This window comes from Lampris incognitus, chromosome 1, assembly GCF_029633865.1.
Source record: "Lampris incognitus isolate fLamInc1 chromosome 1, fLamInc1.hap2, whole genome shotgun sequence".
In the NCBI taxonomy this organism is placed as follows: domain Eukaryota; kingdom Metazoa; phylum Chordata; class Actinopteri; order Lampriformes; family Lampridae; genus Lampris; species Lampris incognitus.
Window position 1 is genome coordinate 56,680,727 of NC_079211.1, and position 19,748 is coordinate 56,700,474.

At 44.7% G+C, this 19,748-nt stretch overlaps 1 protein-coding gene and 1 pseudogene across 1 annotated transcript in view; one reads left to right on the forward strand and one right to left on the reverse strand.

Moving 5' to 3' along the window:
* Positions 1–5,846: 5,846 nt before the first annotated feature.
* Positions 5,847–19,748, reverse strand: part of abhd18 (abhydrolase domain containing 18) — a 72,865-nt gene continuing 58,963 nt past the window's right edge. Inside the window, exons 11-14 of the mRNA XM_056287231.1 lie at positions 12,086–12,339; positions 11,801–11,937; positions 7,878–8,040; positions 5,847–6,034 (exon numbers count right to left, since the gene is read on the reverse strand). Of these exons, the coding sequence (XP_056143206.1) occupies positions 5,980–6,034; positions 7,878–8,040; positions 11,801–11,937; positions 12,086–12,339 (609 nt within the window). The 3' untranslated portion in view covers positions 5,847–5,979. The remainder of the gene's footprint in view (positions 6,035–7,877; positions 8,041–11,800; positions 11,938–12,085; positions 12,340–19,748) is intronic.
* LOC130127699 (5S ribosomal RNA) lies at positions 9,420–9,538 on the forward strand (annotated as a pseudogene).

A 19,748-nucleotide genomic window follows, 5' to 3' on the forward strand; every position in this document is an offset into this window, starting at 1 on the left:
CCACAGTCACTCAGCCCACAGACTGGATTAGCAATCTGGTCATGGTGAAGAAGCCGGACAAATTGAGGCTTTGCATCGACCCCAAGACACTTAACCGAGCCCTGAAAAGGTCCCATTACCTCATGCCCACTTTAGATGACGTGCTGTACAAGCTGCCTAAGGCACGTGTCTTCACCCTGGTGGATGCGCGCGACGCATTCTTGCAGTGTCACCTGGATGAGGAGAGCAGCCTGATGACAACGTTCTGGACGCCGTGGGGTAGGAAGCGATGGCTGAAGCTCCCTTTTGGCGTGTCAGTCGCACCAGAGCTGTACCAGAGGAAACAACATGAGCTGCTGGCCGGTTTGAAAGGAATTGAGCCCATAGCTGATGACATCCTCATAGTCGGCTGTGGGGACACGGAGGAGGAGGCCGTTCGCAACCACGACGCAAACCACATTACTCTGATGGACAGATGCAGGGAAGTGAAGCTGAGGCTGAGTATAAAAAAGCTACAGTTTCGTGTGAGGGAGGTCCACTTCCACGGCCACATACTGTCGGCGGAGGGCCTCAAAGCTGATCCCGAGAAGGTCAGGGCAGTCCTGGACATGCCAAACCCCACGGATGCAAAAGGCATTCAGCGGTGTGTCGGCTTCGTTAACTATTTATCGAGGTTCATGCCCCGCTTGTCAGAGGTGTGTGAACCGCTGAGAAGGTTGCTGGACAAAGGTGTGCTGTGGCACTGGTTGCCCAAACATGATGCTGCTATGAAGGAAATCAAGACGCTGGTCACGGCGGTGCCAGTACTACGTTACTATGATGTCAGCAAGCCAGTCACCATACAGAGTGACTCCAGTCAGACCGGTTTGGTCAGCCCCGAGGTCGCCACCATCTCCCCCACAGGCTGTGACCACACCATGCCGTGAGTTACAGGGCTGGGCCTTCTCCCGGAGCGGGAGGCAGATTAAGCCTCCAGAAAGACTTGACCTCTAGGTCATACACTGTACTGAGATTGACACACACACACTCACACGCACACACACATACACACACTGGACTGTGGACATTAAAAAAAAAGAAACAAAAACTGTGATGTTCACTTCTAATGTTCTTATTCAGTGGTCTTGTGGATGTTCTGATGCTACCATTTTGTCGTTATTGTTCTGCAGAGGTTTTGGTTGATATTGACTTGCTGTCTCTTCTTGATGCATTATTTACATTGCACTATTTTAATATTGGGATATGAGCACTAATGTTCTAATGGCTAATACTATCCACTATATTATTTGGTATTGTATTCTACGAAAGGAAGGGAGATGTTGTAGGGTAATGTTATGCAGCCAACAGCTCCCCCTGGGGGCACTGATTGATGTATACTTGCCCTGTGTAACATGCCTCAGTTGCGTTATGGGCACAGCCGGTGAGTACATGTTACTAAGCGACACAGCACCTCATAGACACACACCAAGTAACACCTCATAGACACACACCAAGTAACACCTCATAGACACACACACCAAGTAACACCTCATAGACACACACACCAAGTAACACCTCATAGACACACACACCAAGTAACACCTCACAGACACACACACACACCAAGTAACACCTCATAGACACACACACCAAGTAACACCTCATAGACACACCAAGTATATTTACCAAAGAACCAATGACGCATACAAGACTTTAGAAGCGTACAATGACTTTGTTGGTAGACATGTCCAAGACTGCTTTTACCATCCGTTATCGAAGGAACACCGGTTTTGCTTCATCAAATCATAGGTAAGCCCTTGTACTTTGTTTGTTTATACAGTTGAATTGTTTGTATTCACCAAAAGTTGAATGAATTGTTTGTCCGGTTATGAGGGTAAAGCTGGAGTCAAATTATGACCTCAAACATCATGACACAAGAAAGCTGATGGAATCGTTGTCAAACTTGAGGAAGGCTAGGCATTAACAAGTCAATCGCTGCTCCACCCCCTCTGCCGATCCGGGGAGGGCTGCAAACTACCACATGCCTCCTCCGATACATGTGGAGTCACCAGCCGCTTCTTTTCACCTGACAGTGAAGAGTTTCAGCAGGGGGACGTAGCGCATGGGAGGGTCACACAATTCCCCCCAGTACCCCTCCCAACAAACAGGTGCCCCGAGCGACCAGATGAAGCACTAGTGTAGTGCCCAGAATACATATCCATATCCGTCTGCTTCCCACCTGCAGACACGGCCAATTGTATCGGTAGGGATGGCCGATAAAGCCGGAGGTAACACGGGGATTCGAACCGACGATCCCCGTGTTGGTAGGCAACAGACTAGACCACCACGCCACCCCCGAGACAGCTCTAGTTAAGTTCACCAATGACCTACTGCTGACTGCAGACAGGGGTGACTGCTCGATTTTAGTTATTTTAGACTCAAGTGCTGCCTTTGACACAGTCGGTCACAACATCCTCTTACATCGCTTAGAGACTTGGTTTGGCATCAAGGGCTCGGCTCTTAGGTTATTATGCTCTTACACCTCACCAACAGAACCTTTTCTGTTGTTCTGGGTAACTCTACCTCCTCGGTGGCTCAGTTGACTTGTGGTGTCCCTCAAGGCTCAGTTCTTGGTCCCCTTCTATTTTCTATATACATGCTGCCCCTTGGCCAGGTCATTCAAAATCAGGATGTGCTCTACCATTTTTATGCTGATGACACTCAGTTATACATGCCACTATAACCCACAGAACCTAGCACCCTAGCAAATCTCACAACTTGCCTCTCCAACATTAAAACCTGGATGTCTGAAAATTTTCTTAAATTTAATGATGATAAGTCTGAGGTCATTCTGTTCGATCCCAAAAATTCCATCAGCCCTTGGGTTACTAGTCTTGGTGGTCCGTCAGGTAGTCTTAGGCAGGCAGCTAGGAATCTTGGGGTAATATTCGATGCTAGCATCGGTTTTGTCAACCATGTTGTTCAGTCATGCTTTCTACAGCTCAAGCTAATCTCCAAAATTAGGTCATTGTTATCAATTGCCGATCTGCAAAAAGTTGTACATGCTTTTATCTGTTCTCTGCTTGACTATTGTAACGCACTTTATTCTGGTATCAGCAAGGGCTCCCCCCACCGTCTGCAGTTGGTACAAAACGCCGCTGCTCGACTCATTACACGGACAAAGAGGCCTGACCATATCACTCCTGTGCTTGCCTCCCTGCACTGGCTCCGTTATATTTCAAATTGATTTTAAAATTTTATTGCTCACTTTTAAGGATTTAAAAAATCTTGCGCCTACATACACTACCGTTCAAAAGTTTGGGATCACCCAAACAATTTTGTGTTTTCCATGAAAAGTCACACTTATTCACCACCATATGTTGTGAAATGAATAGAAAATAGAGTCAAGACATTGACAAGGTTAGAAATAATGATTTGTATTTGAAATAAGATTTTTTTTACATCAAACTTTGCTTTCGTCAAAGAATCCTCCATTTGCAGCAATTACAGCATTGCAGACCTTTGGCATTCTAGCTGTTAATTTGTTGAGGTAATCTGGAGAAATTGCACCCCACGCTTCCAGAAGCAGCTCCCACAAGTTGGATTGGTTGGATGGGCACTTCTTTGAGCAGATTGAGTTTCTGGAGCATCACATTTGTGGGGTCAATTAAACGCTCAAAATGGCCAGAAAAAGAGAACTTTCATCTGAAACTCGACAGTCTATTCTTGTTCTTAGAAATGAAGGCTATTCCATGCGAGAAATTGCTAAGAAATTGAAGATTTCCTACATCGGTGTGTACTACTCCCTTCAGAGGACAGCACAAACAGGCTCTAACCAGAGTAGAAAAAGAAGTGGGAGGCCGCGTTGCACAACTGAGCAAGAAGATAAGTACATTAGAGTCTCTAGTTTGAGAAACAGACGCCTCACAGGTCCCCAACTGGCATCTTCATTAAATAGTACCTGTTAGAGCCTGTTTGTGCTGTCCTCTGAAGGGAGTAGTACACACCGGTGTAGGAGATCTTCAATTTCTTAGCAATTTCTCGCATGGAATAGCCTTCATTTCTAAGAACAAGAATAGACTGTCGAGTTTCAGATGAAAGTTCTCTTTTTCTGGCCATTTTGAGCGTTTAATTGACCCCACAAATGTGATGCTCCAGAAACTCAATCTGCTCAAAGAAGTGCCCATCCAACCAATCCAACTTGTGGGAGCTGCTTCTGGAAGCGTGGGGTGCAATTTCTCCAGATTACCTCAACAAATTAACAGCTAGAATGCCAAAGGTCTGCAATGCTGTAATTGCTGCAAATGGAGGATTCTTTGACGAAAGCAAAGTTTGATGTAAAAAAAATCTTATTTCAAATACAAATCATTATTTCTAACCTTGTCAATGTCTTGACTCTATTTTCTATTCATTTCACAACATATGGTGGTGAATAAGTGTGACTTTTCATGGAAAACACAAAATTGTTTGGGTGATCCCAAACTTTTGAACGGTAGTGTACATTTCTGATTTATTGACCTGATAGATGCCCTCTTGGCCATCAAGAGCCACAGACGGAGCCCTGATGGTTATTCCTTGGTCTTGGTTTGTTACAAAGGGTGATCGGGCTTTTGTTGTTAGAGCCCCCACACTATGGACCTCTCTTCCTGTTTAGCTAAGACAAACCAAGTCTTTAGCTTCTTTTGAATCCGATTGTTTTAAAAAATTTCCCCCTTTTTCCCTCCAATTGAATTTGGCCAATTACCCCGCTCTTCCGAGCCGTCCCGGTTGCTGCTCCACCTCTCTGCCGATCTGGGGAGGGCTGCAGACTACCACATGCCTCCTCCGATACATGTGGAGTCACCAGCCGCTTATTTTCACCTGACAGTGAGGAGTTTCACCAGGGGGACGTAGCGCATGGGAGGATCACGCTAATCCCCCAAGTTCCCCCTCCTCCCCGATCAGGTGCCCTGACTGACCAGAGGAGGCGCTAGTGCAGCGACCAGGACACATACCCACATCCGGCTTCCCACCCGCAGACACGGTCAATTGTGTCTGTAGGGACACCCAACCAAGCTGGAGGTAACACGGGGATCCGAACGAGTGATCCCCGTGTTGGTAGGCAACGGAATAGACCGCAATGCCACCCGGAAGTCTGCTATTTTAACCATGAAAATCAAGGTGTTAAGTAAAATCAAACATATACTGCTTATATTCTAGAATGTTTGTGTTTGCCTATCAACGCTAGTTTATTGAACAGTTTCAGGAATTACAAAACATCAGATCTCTAAAGTGTCAAAGAGCTCTGGGAAAAGTCACAAAGTTCTCCCATTGCACATACTATGTTCCAACAATATTTACAAAACAACATGGCACACGTTCTGCAGGATAATCATGGCTTGTATCCGTTACATATAAATGCTCAATGGTGAGTGCTGATCAAAGACCAGATTAGAAAATCAGTGAAGGGTCTGCTTAAAAGTAACAAAAAGATATACACAAAGGTTTTGGCAAACAAGCTCTTCATACAAGACCAGTACCCGTTTCAGTTGTGTTAAGGATTCATTGCCATATGAAAGTTAACTTTTCCATCCACTAAGTAAAGAGTGGGCTATAGTATTCAACATAGTAGTACAGTACATGATATCTAGACAGGTTGAGGTGTGATAGCTACCAATCTCTTTCTCAGTTGATTCTTAAATTGCACTTATTTTGATGCCGAATGAAATGTAGAGAAATTCTTTGTGGTCTGTGGTCCCTAAACTGAATCAGACCATGCTGTGTTATTTTTTATTTTCCATAGAAATGCAGTTACCATTAAGAAATCGAAACCCATTACATGGATTTATCGTTTCAGAGGTCGACCAAACCATACCATACTTAATATTGATATGGTGCAGGTGGAGTAAGTGGTTTTCATATGCAGCCATTTAGGTAACACATCTCCTGTCAGTTAAGGGAAGAGTAACTCGTTCCATGTTGTACTGCAACATAACTCTGGTCACTTCCATGGGAAAGAGGAGCTCCAAGACGTTTCCATGGTCAAGAGTTTGAGTACTTCTGCAGGAATCTGTCAAAGGCATCGTAGATGGCCTGTCTGGAGATAAAACAGGTTGATTATGGATCCGTAGGTGTATCATGACATTCAGCAATGGAAGACAATTATTTTTCAGGCAGCCCTATAGTGAATTCCACGAGAACAAGACAAATACTTGCAGCAAACAAAAGAATGTAACTTGTTGAAGGTGCCATCTGGGATTCAACCAGTTCTATCTCATGATCTCACACTCAGTCAGTTTCTAAATAATCAAAAACCAAACGTTTTTCATTGGCCGTTTACCTACTAGTCCTGCTGAGTGAAAACGTGTGTTCCTAAAGACTTTCATGCAAACAAGTCATGTTGACACTTTCTATCTCCTGCATGTTCTCCTTTAAAAGAATCAGGAACACTTTATTTGTCATGTCACCTCATGTACTTGCGCACAACAAGTGAAACGAAATGCCATTTCCCCCAGCCCACAGCAGTACAACATACACACAAAAACACATCCGACAACTACAAGAGCACATATTCAAACCAACACATATATCCAAACCAAAAAAAAATCCCTGCTCAAGGGAACGAATGCCAGCCAGGATGACTGTCAGAACCGCCGGCCTGCATGGCCTAGCAGTTAGCCTAGCCTGTTCGGATTAAGCGTCCTGTCAGACCGCCCTCCATCCTCTGTTTCCTCCTTCGGCACAGCTCCAGGCAGGGCCGTGGTCCCTGTGGCAACCAGACCAAGCAGACCAAGCCCTCTCAGCCAATCCAGCGCCAGTTCTCCCAGCCAGACACCCCCAACACACCTCCCCGCACTCCTCACGACAGCATCAAAAACACCACAGTCAATGCCAGGTGAGGCCACTGCCAGACCGCCCTCGGTGTTATCGGAGCTGCTGGTCAAAATGGCTAGCAGTTAGCTTAGCCTGCCCCGCTTCCGCATCCTGTCAGATTGCCCTCGGTGTTTCCTCTTCGGACACAGCTCCAGGCAGGGCCGTGGTCCCTGGGCCCACAGCGCAGCAGATCAAGCTCTCCCAGCCGATCCAGCACCAGCTCTCCCAGCCATCAAACGAAGACACAAACTTGGACGCAGACGTGGACAAAGACACTGCATGGATGGTAGTGGGTGAGGCTGCCGCAAATGTGAATTCATGCTGCCATCTTCTCACATCGGTACTGGGTGAGGCCGCTGCGAATGCGAATTAGCGCCGCCATCTTCCCACACCGGAAGGAATAGAAGAATAAAAGCATACCAATAGTTCTTATATCGAATAGGCTTTATTAAAAAAAAAAAGAAATTACATGATGCATTAAAGGGAGTCATTATTGCAGGGAACATTTTCACAAAGCCCTTGAATGGGAGAGAAACAGCATACGATTTTTTTTCTGGCAGCTTACAGGCCATAGATTTACTAGTATACCAAGTTTGGTCAAGATCGACATATTGTATGGCACTTTTTGTAACATACTTAGTTACTTTTACTTACGTTTACTTACTTTTTTATGTACTTTTTACTTTTTACTTTTTTTACTTTATTTTTTATTTTTATTAATTTTTCTTTACTTACTCTTTGTAAGATAGGGCCCGCCTATAGCACGTGATCCAACCTTGGAAGGCAATTACAGCACAACGGTATTGAACATTAAAAATTTGTGAATAATGTTTTGAGCGGGATGGTGCTGTTTGGCTGTGTGCAAAACGTGGTGAAGATTGGACCAAATTTGCAGCAGACATCAAATAATATTTCACTATGCCAAGCGGTCTCTGTACTGGACCTACTGAAGTAGAAATAAACACCTTGAGTAGTGCTGTTCAGTGAGACTACTCCGCCATCCTCATACCTGGCCTATCAACTATCTCTCGTTTCAGCTGTTCTCCCAACTACCCCTGTAGTTTTACCTGAACATATTCTGCTTGAAGAGATATGCGCTGATGTGTCCTCCTTTTAGGTATCTGACTTCACAACCCGGCCAGATCTCAGGCAGACCCAGGACTCCTGCACGAGGGATGTAGGCATCCTCCTTAGCCTGGACCACGATGATGAGGCTGGGGTCTACAGGAACTGGGAAGGAGGTGAGTAGAGAGAGCGGGACATTAAGACAGCATTTTGCATTATTCAGTACTTGTGATACAGCTTTCTTTGTGTTAGACTGAATTAGTGCTTTGGCCATGAGGATTAACAACTGATTTTTTGAGGACACTGGAAGGTTGTACATCCATCCATCCATTATCCAAACAGCTTGTCCTGCTCTCAGGGTCGTGGGATGCTGGAGCCTATCCCAGCAGTCATACGGCGGAAGGCGGGGAGACACCCTGGACAGGCTGCTAGGCCATCACAGGGCCAACACTCATTCATACCTAGGGACAATTTAGTACGGCCGATTCACCTGACCTACATGTCTTTGAGACACCTGACCTACATGTCTTTGAGTCACCTGACCTACATGTCTTTGAGTCACCTGACCTACATGCCTTTGGACTGTGGGGGAAACCGGAGCATCCGGAGGAAACCCACGCAGACACGGGGAGAACATGCAAACTCCACACAGAGGATGACCCGGGATGACATACCAAGGTTGGACTACCCCGGGGCTCGAACCCAGAACCTTCTTGCTGTGAGGCAACTGCGCTAACCACTGTGCGCCCATTTTGATCAGATCTCACGCCGCCCGTGTCATGTTATGTCACACAGCAAAGTCACTGGGTATGCTTTGAGAGGTCCGCAGCAAAGATGGGATCAAAGTTCAAGCGAGTTAAACTTTGAGCAGAGTGCTGCAACACCTGGTCTGAATGCTGCATGCTGCTGGAGGGTAGTGCTGCAATGAACCACTCCACCCATAGGAAAACAAGGGCACAGCCAGCGTTGATGGATTTTGCTGCTAATCATCTGTGATGCCCAGTTCATGCAGCCAGTGAGAAACAGCAGATTGGCTGCTGCTGTTTGTCATTTCTTGGTCACACACCACAGAATCAGGGCGTTCTCTGGATTGCTATGCCACCACAAAAGATAACTGATGTTTAGTGGTTATTGTTTGTTAGTATTATGTCTGTCATTGTTTCCGTTCTCTGAGTACTCTGGTTCTCCTCTACAGTACAGACACATGTCGACTTGGTGACCTTAGGGACTCCTGATGCCCATCGGTACTAACAGTCTCTGAGTGATTGTGTGTATGGGTCTTGTGATATACCAGTGACTGTTCAGGGTGCACCCCTGCCTTCTGTCCATTGCTTTTGCTGGGATAGGCTCAAACACAACACCCCCATGCCCCCAAAATTTCAAGTTGTTTTTCAGTGCACGGTAGAAACAGGGCGAGACGTCTCATTACAGACAGAAAGAAACAAAAAGGGAGTACGCTATACTACGTGTTTCCATCCAAGTGTTTTTTGAAAATATTTTCATTTTGAAGAAAAATGGCCATAAGCCACTTGCCTACGGTGGTGCCTTACGGCCATACTACCCTGATCGTGCCCGGTCTCGTCCGACCTCAGAAGCTAAGCAGGGTCGGTTCTGGTTAGTACTTGGATGGGAGACCACCTGGCAATACCAGGTGCTGTAAGCCTGGCCCTGTGATGGCCTGGTGACCTGTCCAGGGTGTCTCCCAGCCTGCTGCCCAATAACTGCTGGGATAGGCTCCAGCATCCCCACGACCCGGAGTAAGGATAAGCGGTTTGGATAATGGATGGATGGATTATGTCTGTCACTGTACTCATGAAAACTCAAGTCGTAAGTATAAGATCCCTTTAAAGTACAACAAGTTGCTCTTCTCTTGTTGTTTACCACCGGGACTCTGCTCCCTCATTGGCTGTTACTCTAAACTCCCACTCAGAAAGTTGAAAGGCAGTCAAGTTTGGTAGTGGGGAAATAGCGATGTACATCTGGGTTATTCGGCACAGTGGCCAGTCTCTACTCCTCCCTGCTCTTCATGGAGTAATCATCACGCTTAGTCGCTATTGAGTGCTGGCTTTGTGAATTGCCCGTAAGCACCTCTGTGTGGCGCAACTGAGTAGAGCATGTGCACTCAGTATGTGCCTACTCCTTAGTCGCTCTTCCCTGTTCCACTCTGGTATCGCTCTCACTCAAAAGAAATGGAGGGGAAAAAAGAAATGCACTCCGACTTTGTAATTTTCCACTCCAGTTTTCTGCAAACTTATCACAAGAGTAAGCTTGATCTTATAAAACAAAAGAGGAAAATTGTCGAAGAATTTCTTTGATTTTATCTAAATGCCTATCCTTGCATAAAATCCCTTGTCACCACTTACCTCATATGTCCGCCTTATGCTATTCTGAGTCTCCCTGGGCACTGTCGTGTGTAACTGTAAATCTGAGCATCATCTGAGTGGAAATCCGATCAGTTTCAGTGCCTTGCACACCCCACTGACGTAAACCCAAGTATCATCCATAAACTTGTGTACTGTTGTGACCATATCCCCCTAGTCCACCAGCTCTGCTGTGTTTCAGCAAACTGCTGATGCTGCAAGGCTGGTCTACATCAGTCTTGAAGTTAATGTTCAAAAGCCGAGTATATCATCCAACGGTCAAACAGTTCATGAAAATTTGGTTAATCCCCAACTCACATTTTCCATTGGTTGCCAGACATATGGCAACTGAGAGGGGTTTCACAGCCCCTTTAAAGGAACTTATGTATATAAGACTATATAAGACATGTGTAAGAACACATTAAGGTGGGTAAGTACATATTATTAATCAGACGTAGATTTCTCCTCTTTTCTTCTTTTTCTTCTTGTGAACATTTTTTTGAGAGAAATATAAGAAACTTAGGGAACATTTTCCGGTTTAAATTGTCTATTTGTGAGGTTTTTTGTCATGTTATGTGTGTATTATTTGTTTGTTTTTTTCCTGCTTTGCATGTGGCTTCTCAAGTATCCCACCTGTCAGCAGCCTATCATCTAGTTGTTATGATGCAAACACCCTCACAGCAAGCAGTCAATACAAGACATTCCAAGCTCAGTTTTGCTGGTGCGTTTTGCAGCTGCAGTGGAATAGATTTTGTGACGAATGTTTGGCAAAGCTCTACTGACTTTATATTCAACTCCCTTGACCATTTTTGCTGATTTTAGATTTGACTTATTTTGTTAATGTTGCCTAATACTTATCCTTATTCATTCTGATAATATGAAGCATAAGACGAGCCCGGTGAGCACCTCAAGTTCTTTGAGCTCTTGGCTTGACTCAGTGCCTCAGGTCTTTCACTTCCTTTTCAATTGATATCACAGCTCTCAGGGAGCATTTGGCTAAATTCAGTTGTGGATTATAAATGAAATGAGTGCAAGAAATCCATCATCCAGTTCTCTGTACAGGGTCAAATAGGATTACCCTTTGCTGCAACACATTACCGCGGATTGTGTCGTTCAGTTGCCACTGGTATACAGTGTGTGGTTATTAGTGCATAGTGTTGCCAGTTCACTCATTTCAGAACTGTTTCAATAAAAGCTGTTGAAAACCATATTCAAGATGAGTTGAAACTATAACACTAATGGAGTGAAGATGAATAAGCTTTTTGAGCTCGTTACATTATTTTGATAGAGGTCTGCTGCGATAGGTTTCTTCCTAGTTTTTCTCCTTGTTTAAGGGGTTTATTAGAGCGTTGTTCTTTATCCGATGAGAGGGTCTAAGGACAGGCTGTTGTGTTGGTGTAAAGCCCCTTGAGGCAAATTTTTAATTTGTGATGTTGGGCTATACAAATAAAATTGACTTGACTTGACTTGACTTATGTAATGGCTGGTTATCAACAAATCCTGAAGTTCAAAACTACACACTGACCAAAAAAAAAAAAGTTGACTCTTAGCGTCATGATACTTACCAGAGAAGTTGGCCATGTGTGTACATTCATCCATCACGCCTTTCATGAAGCTTATGGACTCTCTCTGTAATGACAGCTGGCGACTGCTTGGAATACCCATGTTTTTGGTACGAAGAGTGCTATTAGCAAGGAAGGTTCTAGGGGCAGACAAATGCAAAAGGCAAAAATCAGTTGTGGTTATTTCAAATGTCAAGCAATTTACGGTCATTAACAACTCTCCTTCAACCTGAAGTGGAAGTAATTGCAAGAAACACTGCAGTTGTTGACAATATCTTAATTACTCACTCTGGTGGAGTCCCCAAGCTCCTGCCATTGCTGCTCCCTGATGACAGTAGATGGTCTAGTCCAGACCCGACCTTATCCCCTTCATGATCTCTACAAAGTAACGTTTCTTGTCCAGCCTCAGCTGCTCCCCCGACCCTGGGATCCTGGTCCACTGAGGAAACCTCAACTCTGCTCGTGCTGCGGGGATGTTCCACTGAGTCCAATCTACTCTGAGAGCTCCTGACGATATTCTGACCTATTTTAAAGGAATCAGCCTGAGAAAGAAGGACGTACAGTAAAAAGCAGGGGACAGACGGATGAAAAGAAAACATGGATTTAATAAGTGACAGAATAGTATTTGGGCAGCTAAAAGTGCTTGCTAATATTTTTTTCAGAACTTTGTTTATTGAAGTTTTAAGTGGCATAAACATACAAGATGTCGTATCAATACATAAATTGACAATTATGCACAGTAATACGTACAAAAAACAAAAAACAAATAGACAACTATAGTAACAGCTTGCTTGGTCGCCTAACCCATCAAATACAAAGAATGTCTATTCAAGACATAAACATTATTAAACAGCATCCTAAATGATTGTGCAGAGAGGTAGGAAAATAAAAAATATATTAAAAAAAATAAAAATAAGAAAGTGCAGTGATCAAAGATCAAGAATGTGCTCAGGTCATCATGTCCCAAAAGGAGTGGACAGCTAACAACTACCCTCTACGGAACATCAAAAGTGTATTGTTCTTTGATATAATCTAGAAAAGGACCCCATGTTTTATAGAACCTGGACGCTGAGCCCCTTATAACACATCTAACTTTCTCCATTTTAATAAAGTACAAAATATCCCTTATCCACATAGAGTGAGACGGCGGAGAGGGTGATTTCCACTTTAATAGGATCAACCGTCTAGCTAGAAGGGTTGTACATGCTACTAAGTCCGCTTTATAGCGTGGTAGTAGCAAATCAGTTGGGGGAACACCAAAGAAAGCTGTTAGGGCTTTCGGCCTAATAGGAATATCAATGCTATTAGAAATTGTTTCAAAAACTTCAGATCAAAAACTTTGTAAAGAAGGACATGACCAAACCATGTGGCTATATGTGGCCGGGGCCTGATGGCATCTCTCACAGGTGGGATCGATGTTGTCATAGATCTTGGAAAGTCTAACCTTGGTTAAGTGTGTGCAGTGAACAATTTTACATTGTATCAGCCCATGTCTGGCACAATTGAAGAGGAGTGGACCCGGCGTAGAATTAACTCCCAAAGGTCCTCTGTAATCTCCTCACCCAGGTCCTCCTCCCACTGGCTCTTAATGTTTTGTAGAGAGGAAGGGCGTAATGAAGAAATCAGAATATACATAACAGAAATCATCCCCTTTGTACAAGGTACAGGTGTCAAGAAAGGGTCAATAGGGACAGAATCCGGGAGATTGGGAAACTGTGGACTAATATTACGGATAAAACTGCGGACTTGTAAGTATCTAAAAAAGTGTGACCTTGGTAGGGAGTGCTTTTCAGATAACTGTTCGAATGATGCAAAGACCTTTTCTATATATAGATCTTTGAAGGTTCCAATACCAAGTGTGGACCAGGAGAAAAAAGCCCTATCCATTATAGAAGGTGGGAAAACAGGGTTGGCTGCAATTGGAGCTAGTAAAGAAAAAGACTGTAAGCCAAAATGTCGTTTAAACTGATTCCAGACCCTGAGTGTTGACTTCACAATAATACTATTAGGGTGGAGGGAGCAGGAGAACTTTAATGGAGCGTGTGCAAGAGCTGCCAAGGAAGCGGGATCAGAAGAGGCTGCTTCCAAAGCCAACCATGCAGGAGGAGAAGGGGAGTTCTCCAACCAAGCCCAGTGTTGCAGCATCCTGATATTGGCTGCCCAATAATAAAATTTAAAGTTTGGCAGAGCAAGGCCTCCCAGAGATTTTGGTCTTTGTAGTAAGGGTCTACTAAGCCGAGGAACTTTACCATCCCAGATAAATTCAGACACCAATTTATCAATTTTATGGAAAAATGACTGTGTAAGAAAAATGGGTAGAGACTGAAACAGGTATGAGAATTTGGGCAAGGAGTTCATCTTAACAGAATTAACTCTTGCAGACAGGGCCAGGTGTAGTAATGACCAACGTTCAAAGTCTTTTTATAGTTTTGTTAATAAAGGGGAAAAATTAAATTTAAATAAGTCTGCAAATTTATCTGGGAAATTAATGCCAAGATAAGTAAAGCCACATGTGGTCATTTTAAAAGGTAGAGTGTGCAGGGGATAGTTACGGGCCTCTGCATTTAACGGAAATAACTCACTTTTGTCTAGGTTAAGTTTATAGCCTGATATTTTACCAAACAGGCTAAAAATGTCAATGACAGCAGGAATAGAGATGGGGAGGTAAGAGACATACAATAATAAATCATCAGCATAAAGCGAGGTCTTCTGCTCAACTCCGAATCGCTTAATGCCAGTTATAAGAGGACTAGTCCTAAGGGCAATGGCCAATGGTTAAATTGCAACTGCAAATAGCAACGGACTCAGATTGTAGCCCTGCCTGGTAGAGCGAGAAAGAGGAAAGTAGTCAGAGTAGGTGTTATTGGTCCTAATTGAGGCTGTGGGAGAGGTATAAAGCAGTCTTACCCAGCTAATAAAAGTGTTACCTAGGCCAAACTTCTCTAAGGTACCGAAAAGGCCTTTGACCGCATCGAGTGGGACTACCCACTCGATGTGGTCAAAGGACTTTTCCGCATCGAGTGAGATCACGGCCTCTGACAGAAGGTGAAGTGGAGGAGTTGTACATAACATTAAGAAGTCTCCTAGTGTTAACGTCCGCGGTGGCGTAGCGGTCTAAGCATCGGCTTGGAGTCGATGCAGTTGCCCACTGGGGACTGGGGTTCGCGCCCCGGTCTCGTCAGATCCGACTATGGCCGGACTCGATGAAGCAGCAATCATTGGCAACGCTGTCTTCGGGAGGGGGGCGGAGTCGGCTTGTGTTCGTCATGTGAATGCGTCTCTGTGTGTGCCGGAAAAACAGTGGTTCGGCTTGGATTCGCCTTGTCACGAAAGTGGGGAGGCGCTTTCCTTCGAGACTGCCGGCCGGAGAGATGCAGTTGGCGAACGCATGCAATACGAGGGTGGGTGTTTGAATTAAAATAGGGATCAATTGGCCACTAAATTGGGAGAAAAAAGGAAAAAATCAGAAATAAATTTATGAAGAAGTCTCCTAGTGTTAAAGAAAGAATATCTGTTTTGTATAAAACTGGTCTGGTCAGGGGAAATAATAGAGGGTAAGACAGTTTCTAGATGCATAGCCAGTAGTTTGGAGAGCAGCTTCAGATCCACTGATAATAGGCTTATTGGGCAGTAGCTTCCACAGGAGAGAGGTTCCTTGTTCTTTTTCAAAATTAGAGAGATTGAAGCCTGAGTGAGTGTGTGTGGTAGTTGATGAGAGTGAAAAGATTCATTGTACATGTCAATAAGAATTGGTGCTAATTTATCAAAAAACATCCTGTGAAATTCAATTGGAAATCCATCAGGACCAGGACATTTACCCGCCTGCATGGCATGAGCAGCCTCGTAAAGCTCCTCCACAGTTATAGGAACATCTAGCTCCTCAGCTGAGTCAGAGTCAATCGTAGGAATATCTAGAGATTCAAAAAAAATTGTCAAAAGCAGATGGATGGTCTGGTCGCTCTGCCGTATAAAGAGAGGAGTAAAATTGTTTAAATTGATCATTTAGCTGTTTGGGGTCAGTGGTTATACCTGATGGAGTCTGAATTTGAGGGATCTGGTGAGAAGCTGCTTCCTGTCTTAATTGGTGAGCTAGCAATTTACTTGCCTTGTCACCAACCTCATAGTAAGCATATCTGGACTTAAACAGTAATCGCTCAGTGTGAGTTGTGGAGAGAACATCAAATTCTGCTTGTCGTAGAAGACGCTCCTTATACAAATCTGGTGATGGGGCTATAGAGTAGGTATTGTCAATCTGTGTGATCTGTTCAGTCAAGTTTGTTAGTTTCCTCTTTCTGACTCTACCGTCATGGGCACAATAAGAAATAATCCCCCCCTCAAATATGCCTTCAGCGTCTCCCACAATAAGGAGGCTGAGATCCCTGGTGTCCTATTAACCTCTAGAAAATTATCTATCTGTTGAGAAACAAAATTTACAAAATCTTCATTTGATAACAGGCCAGTATTCAGTCGCCAGGATGGACGGGAGTTATCACAACCTTTGATTTGCAAGTCCATAACGACTGGGGCGTGGTCTGATATAACAATGGCATCATATGAGCCGTATGATACTGATGGAATAAGCTGATTGTCAATTAAGAAATAATCAATATGTGTGAAGGTGTGATGGATGTGAGAGAAAAAAGAATACACCTTGTCAGACGGATTATAAAAACGCCATGGGTCTGAAAGTGAGAATTCGTCCATAAAGGCTTGAATAACTTTAGCAGAGCTTGACGGAACTGTAGTTTTTGTGGATGAGCGATCTAGTGATGGATTAAGCCAACAATTAAAGTCCCCCCCTAAGACGAGACGATACCTAGACATGTCTGGTATTAAAGAAAATACTGATCTGAAAAAACAACTATCGTCCCAATTGGGGCCATAAACATTAAGTAGAGCAACCGGGGTGTCATTAAGTTTTCCACATACAAGCACATATCTACCATTTGGATCACAGGAGAAATCTGAGCAAGTAAAATTAACAGATTTATGAATCAAAATTGCCACACCTCTGGATCTACTCTGGAATGCAGAGTGATATACTTGTCCAACCCACCTCTTCCGCAGCCTGGTGTGATCAGATGGTTTAAGGTGCGTCTCTTGTAGAAAGGCAATATGAACACCCAAGTGATCAAGATGTCCAAGTACTTTGCTGCGTTTGATTGGCTGGTTCAGGCCTTTACAGTTCCAGCTAGAGAATTTGATCACTCCTCCTCTCTGCTGCGAAGTAGGCCAATTAGGATGGCCCATAGATTGGTGCTGGGTGCAAAATGTATAACACTATAAAATAGACTCTGTGAATGAGTTCAACTCGCGACAACCAAGCAATACACAAAGTAGTAGAAATAACGTTGTTCAAAAGGAACTCTAAACTACCATACCCCCTGCCCCTCCCTGGCTAAACTACCATAACCCCTGCCCCTCCCTGCTGATGCGTCACCATGAACTGGACCCACTATAATCCACTAGTAAACCCTAACACACAGCTAAGTAGTATCTGAAGAGGGGTAAGAGTCATATCACTTCTCCTGAAGTCAAGTGACAAAGTAATAACACATTGTCAAACTGTTAACAGCCCAGTATTAAAGATGCACCATGGACATAAGCATTAGGCTTGTTAGAAAGCCTACTCCCCAGGCGGAGATTGCCAACTTGTGGAGGCTGATGGAGGGACCACCTTCCGGAGCTTACTGCCTACGAATGATGAGGTGACGGTTGGATCTTCAAACGTGTGCGTGGTCCCATCCGGTAGGGTGATTTTAAGGAGTGCTGGGAACATCAGTCCAAACTTGACACCTGGACAGGCCCATAGTTCGTGTTTCACTCCTCCAAACGCGGCTCTGCTTGGAGATGTTGGCAGTGTATTCGGGGGGAACGGACAGTCTCCTGCCCTGGAACAGCAGAGGGGAGCTTGGGAGACGTTGGCAGTGTATTCGGGGGGAACGGACAGTCTCCTGCCCTGGAACAGCAGAGGGGAGTTGCGGGATGTTTAGTGGCCCGTCGTACAATCTCGTTCCGCATGTGGAAATAGTGCACCCTGATGACAATCGGTCTGGGCGTCTTGGGTTTGGCACGTAGGGTGCGATGGGCTCTGTCGAGTAGGGGGACTCCACCCAGTTTCAGCAGGTCTTTCAATAAGCCGCCGATAAACTCTGTTGGACGTGGCCCTTCAGAGCCCTCTGGTGACCCCACTATACGAAGGTTGTTGCGCCTTGATCTCCCCTCCAAGTCCTCACCTTTGTCTGCCAGTGTCCTTGCTTGTGTTTTGAGCGCCTTGACGGTGGCATCGAGTGAGGTGAGCTGGTCGCTATGGTCACTCGTGGTTTGTTCCAAGTCATCAAGAGTCCGTCCATGTTCATTTATCTTCTGCAGCAGTGGCTCGGTAGCGTTCTTCAATTCTGTGCATACTGAGCTGATTTCAGATCTCAAGTCAGTCACCAACGAGTCAGTCCTACCAAATATGTCTTCCTTCAGTGAGTCCAACATAGACTGCAACGCCCGCAGATCGGTAGAGTTCGCCATGCTAGCAGCTCCATCCAGCGGCCGCGGTGATTCAGTTGATTGCGAGGATTTGTTGCGGCCTACACGTGAGGAGTCGGATTTCGCCTTATGAGTGGCCACTGCTGAGTCCGAAGTGCAAAAAAGGCTTGTTAAACTGAGAAGCAAAATAAATTGAGCCTGATAATGTTGAAAACAATTGATAAAGGACTATTTATAAATTAAATTTGTGACATAACGACAGAGCTGTGAAAAAGCATGTCTCACATGCTCGGTGCTCAGCTGCGCCCCCAGTGCTTGCTAATTTACCTATATAACCTTAGCATTACCAAATATCCACTAAGACATCAGCTGTTATTACCTTTACTGTCATCATCAAACACAACACTGCTATCAAGACTCAAGATTTAGGTTACTTTCATTTTCACTTTGTACCTGCGCACATAAACACAAACGAAATGCCGTTTCTCCCAGCCTGCAGCAGTCTAACAGAGAAGACAAAAATACGCGTCCAAACATTCCCTAAAAATGATACCACTAAAAACAAAAACAGAGAACAACAGGAAAAAGCACAATTAACAACACAGTAGGTGGATGGGCATGACTGTGTGGAGGGGGGGGGCAGTTTGTTAATAATTCTGACTGCTTGTGGGTAGAAGCTATTTAGCATTCTGCTGGATGTTGCAGGAGGGAGAACGGGTTGTGAGAAGGATGCTGGAGATCCTCAGTGATGCTGGCGGCTCTGTGAACACAGCATTGGTGGTAAATCTCCAACAGGAAGGGGAGAGGGGCACAAATGATCTTGCTAGCCGTCTTCACTGTCCTGTTCACCTGGTGGTGTTCAGTCGCGTTGCAGTTACCGAACCAGGAAGTGAGACCGTAGGTTAGAGTGCTTTCAGTGGTGCCCCTGTAGAAGGTGGTGAGGGCTGGAATGGGGGGGGCTTGCCCTTTTAAGTCTCTGGAGGGGATGGAGCCGCTGTTGGGCCTCTTCAATGATGGCCAAGGTGGTAATGGTTGAGGTCAGGTCGTCCGCCAGGTGCACCCCCAGGAACATGATGTTACTGACCCTCTCCACAGTGGCGCCATCAATGGTCAGTGACGTATGATGGTGCCTGCCGGCCCTCCTGAATTCAGTCACCATCTCTTTTGTTTCATTTACATTAAGCGAGAGGTTGTGGGATTCACACCACACCATTAGCTACTCCACCTCCATCCTGTATGCAGATTCGTCATCACTGCTGACGAGACCCACTACTGTTGTATCATCTGCAAACTTGATGTGGTTAGTGTCAGATTTGGCTGTACAGTCATGGATTAGCAGGGTGAACAGAGGGGGCTCAGGATGCAGCCCTGGGGTGAACCTGTGCTCATCATTTTTATTTCATTTATTTTTTTATATATATATATATATATATATATATATATATATATATATATATATTTATTTTATTAC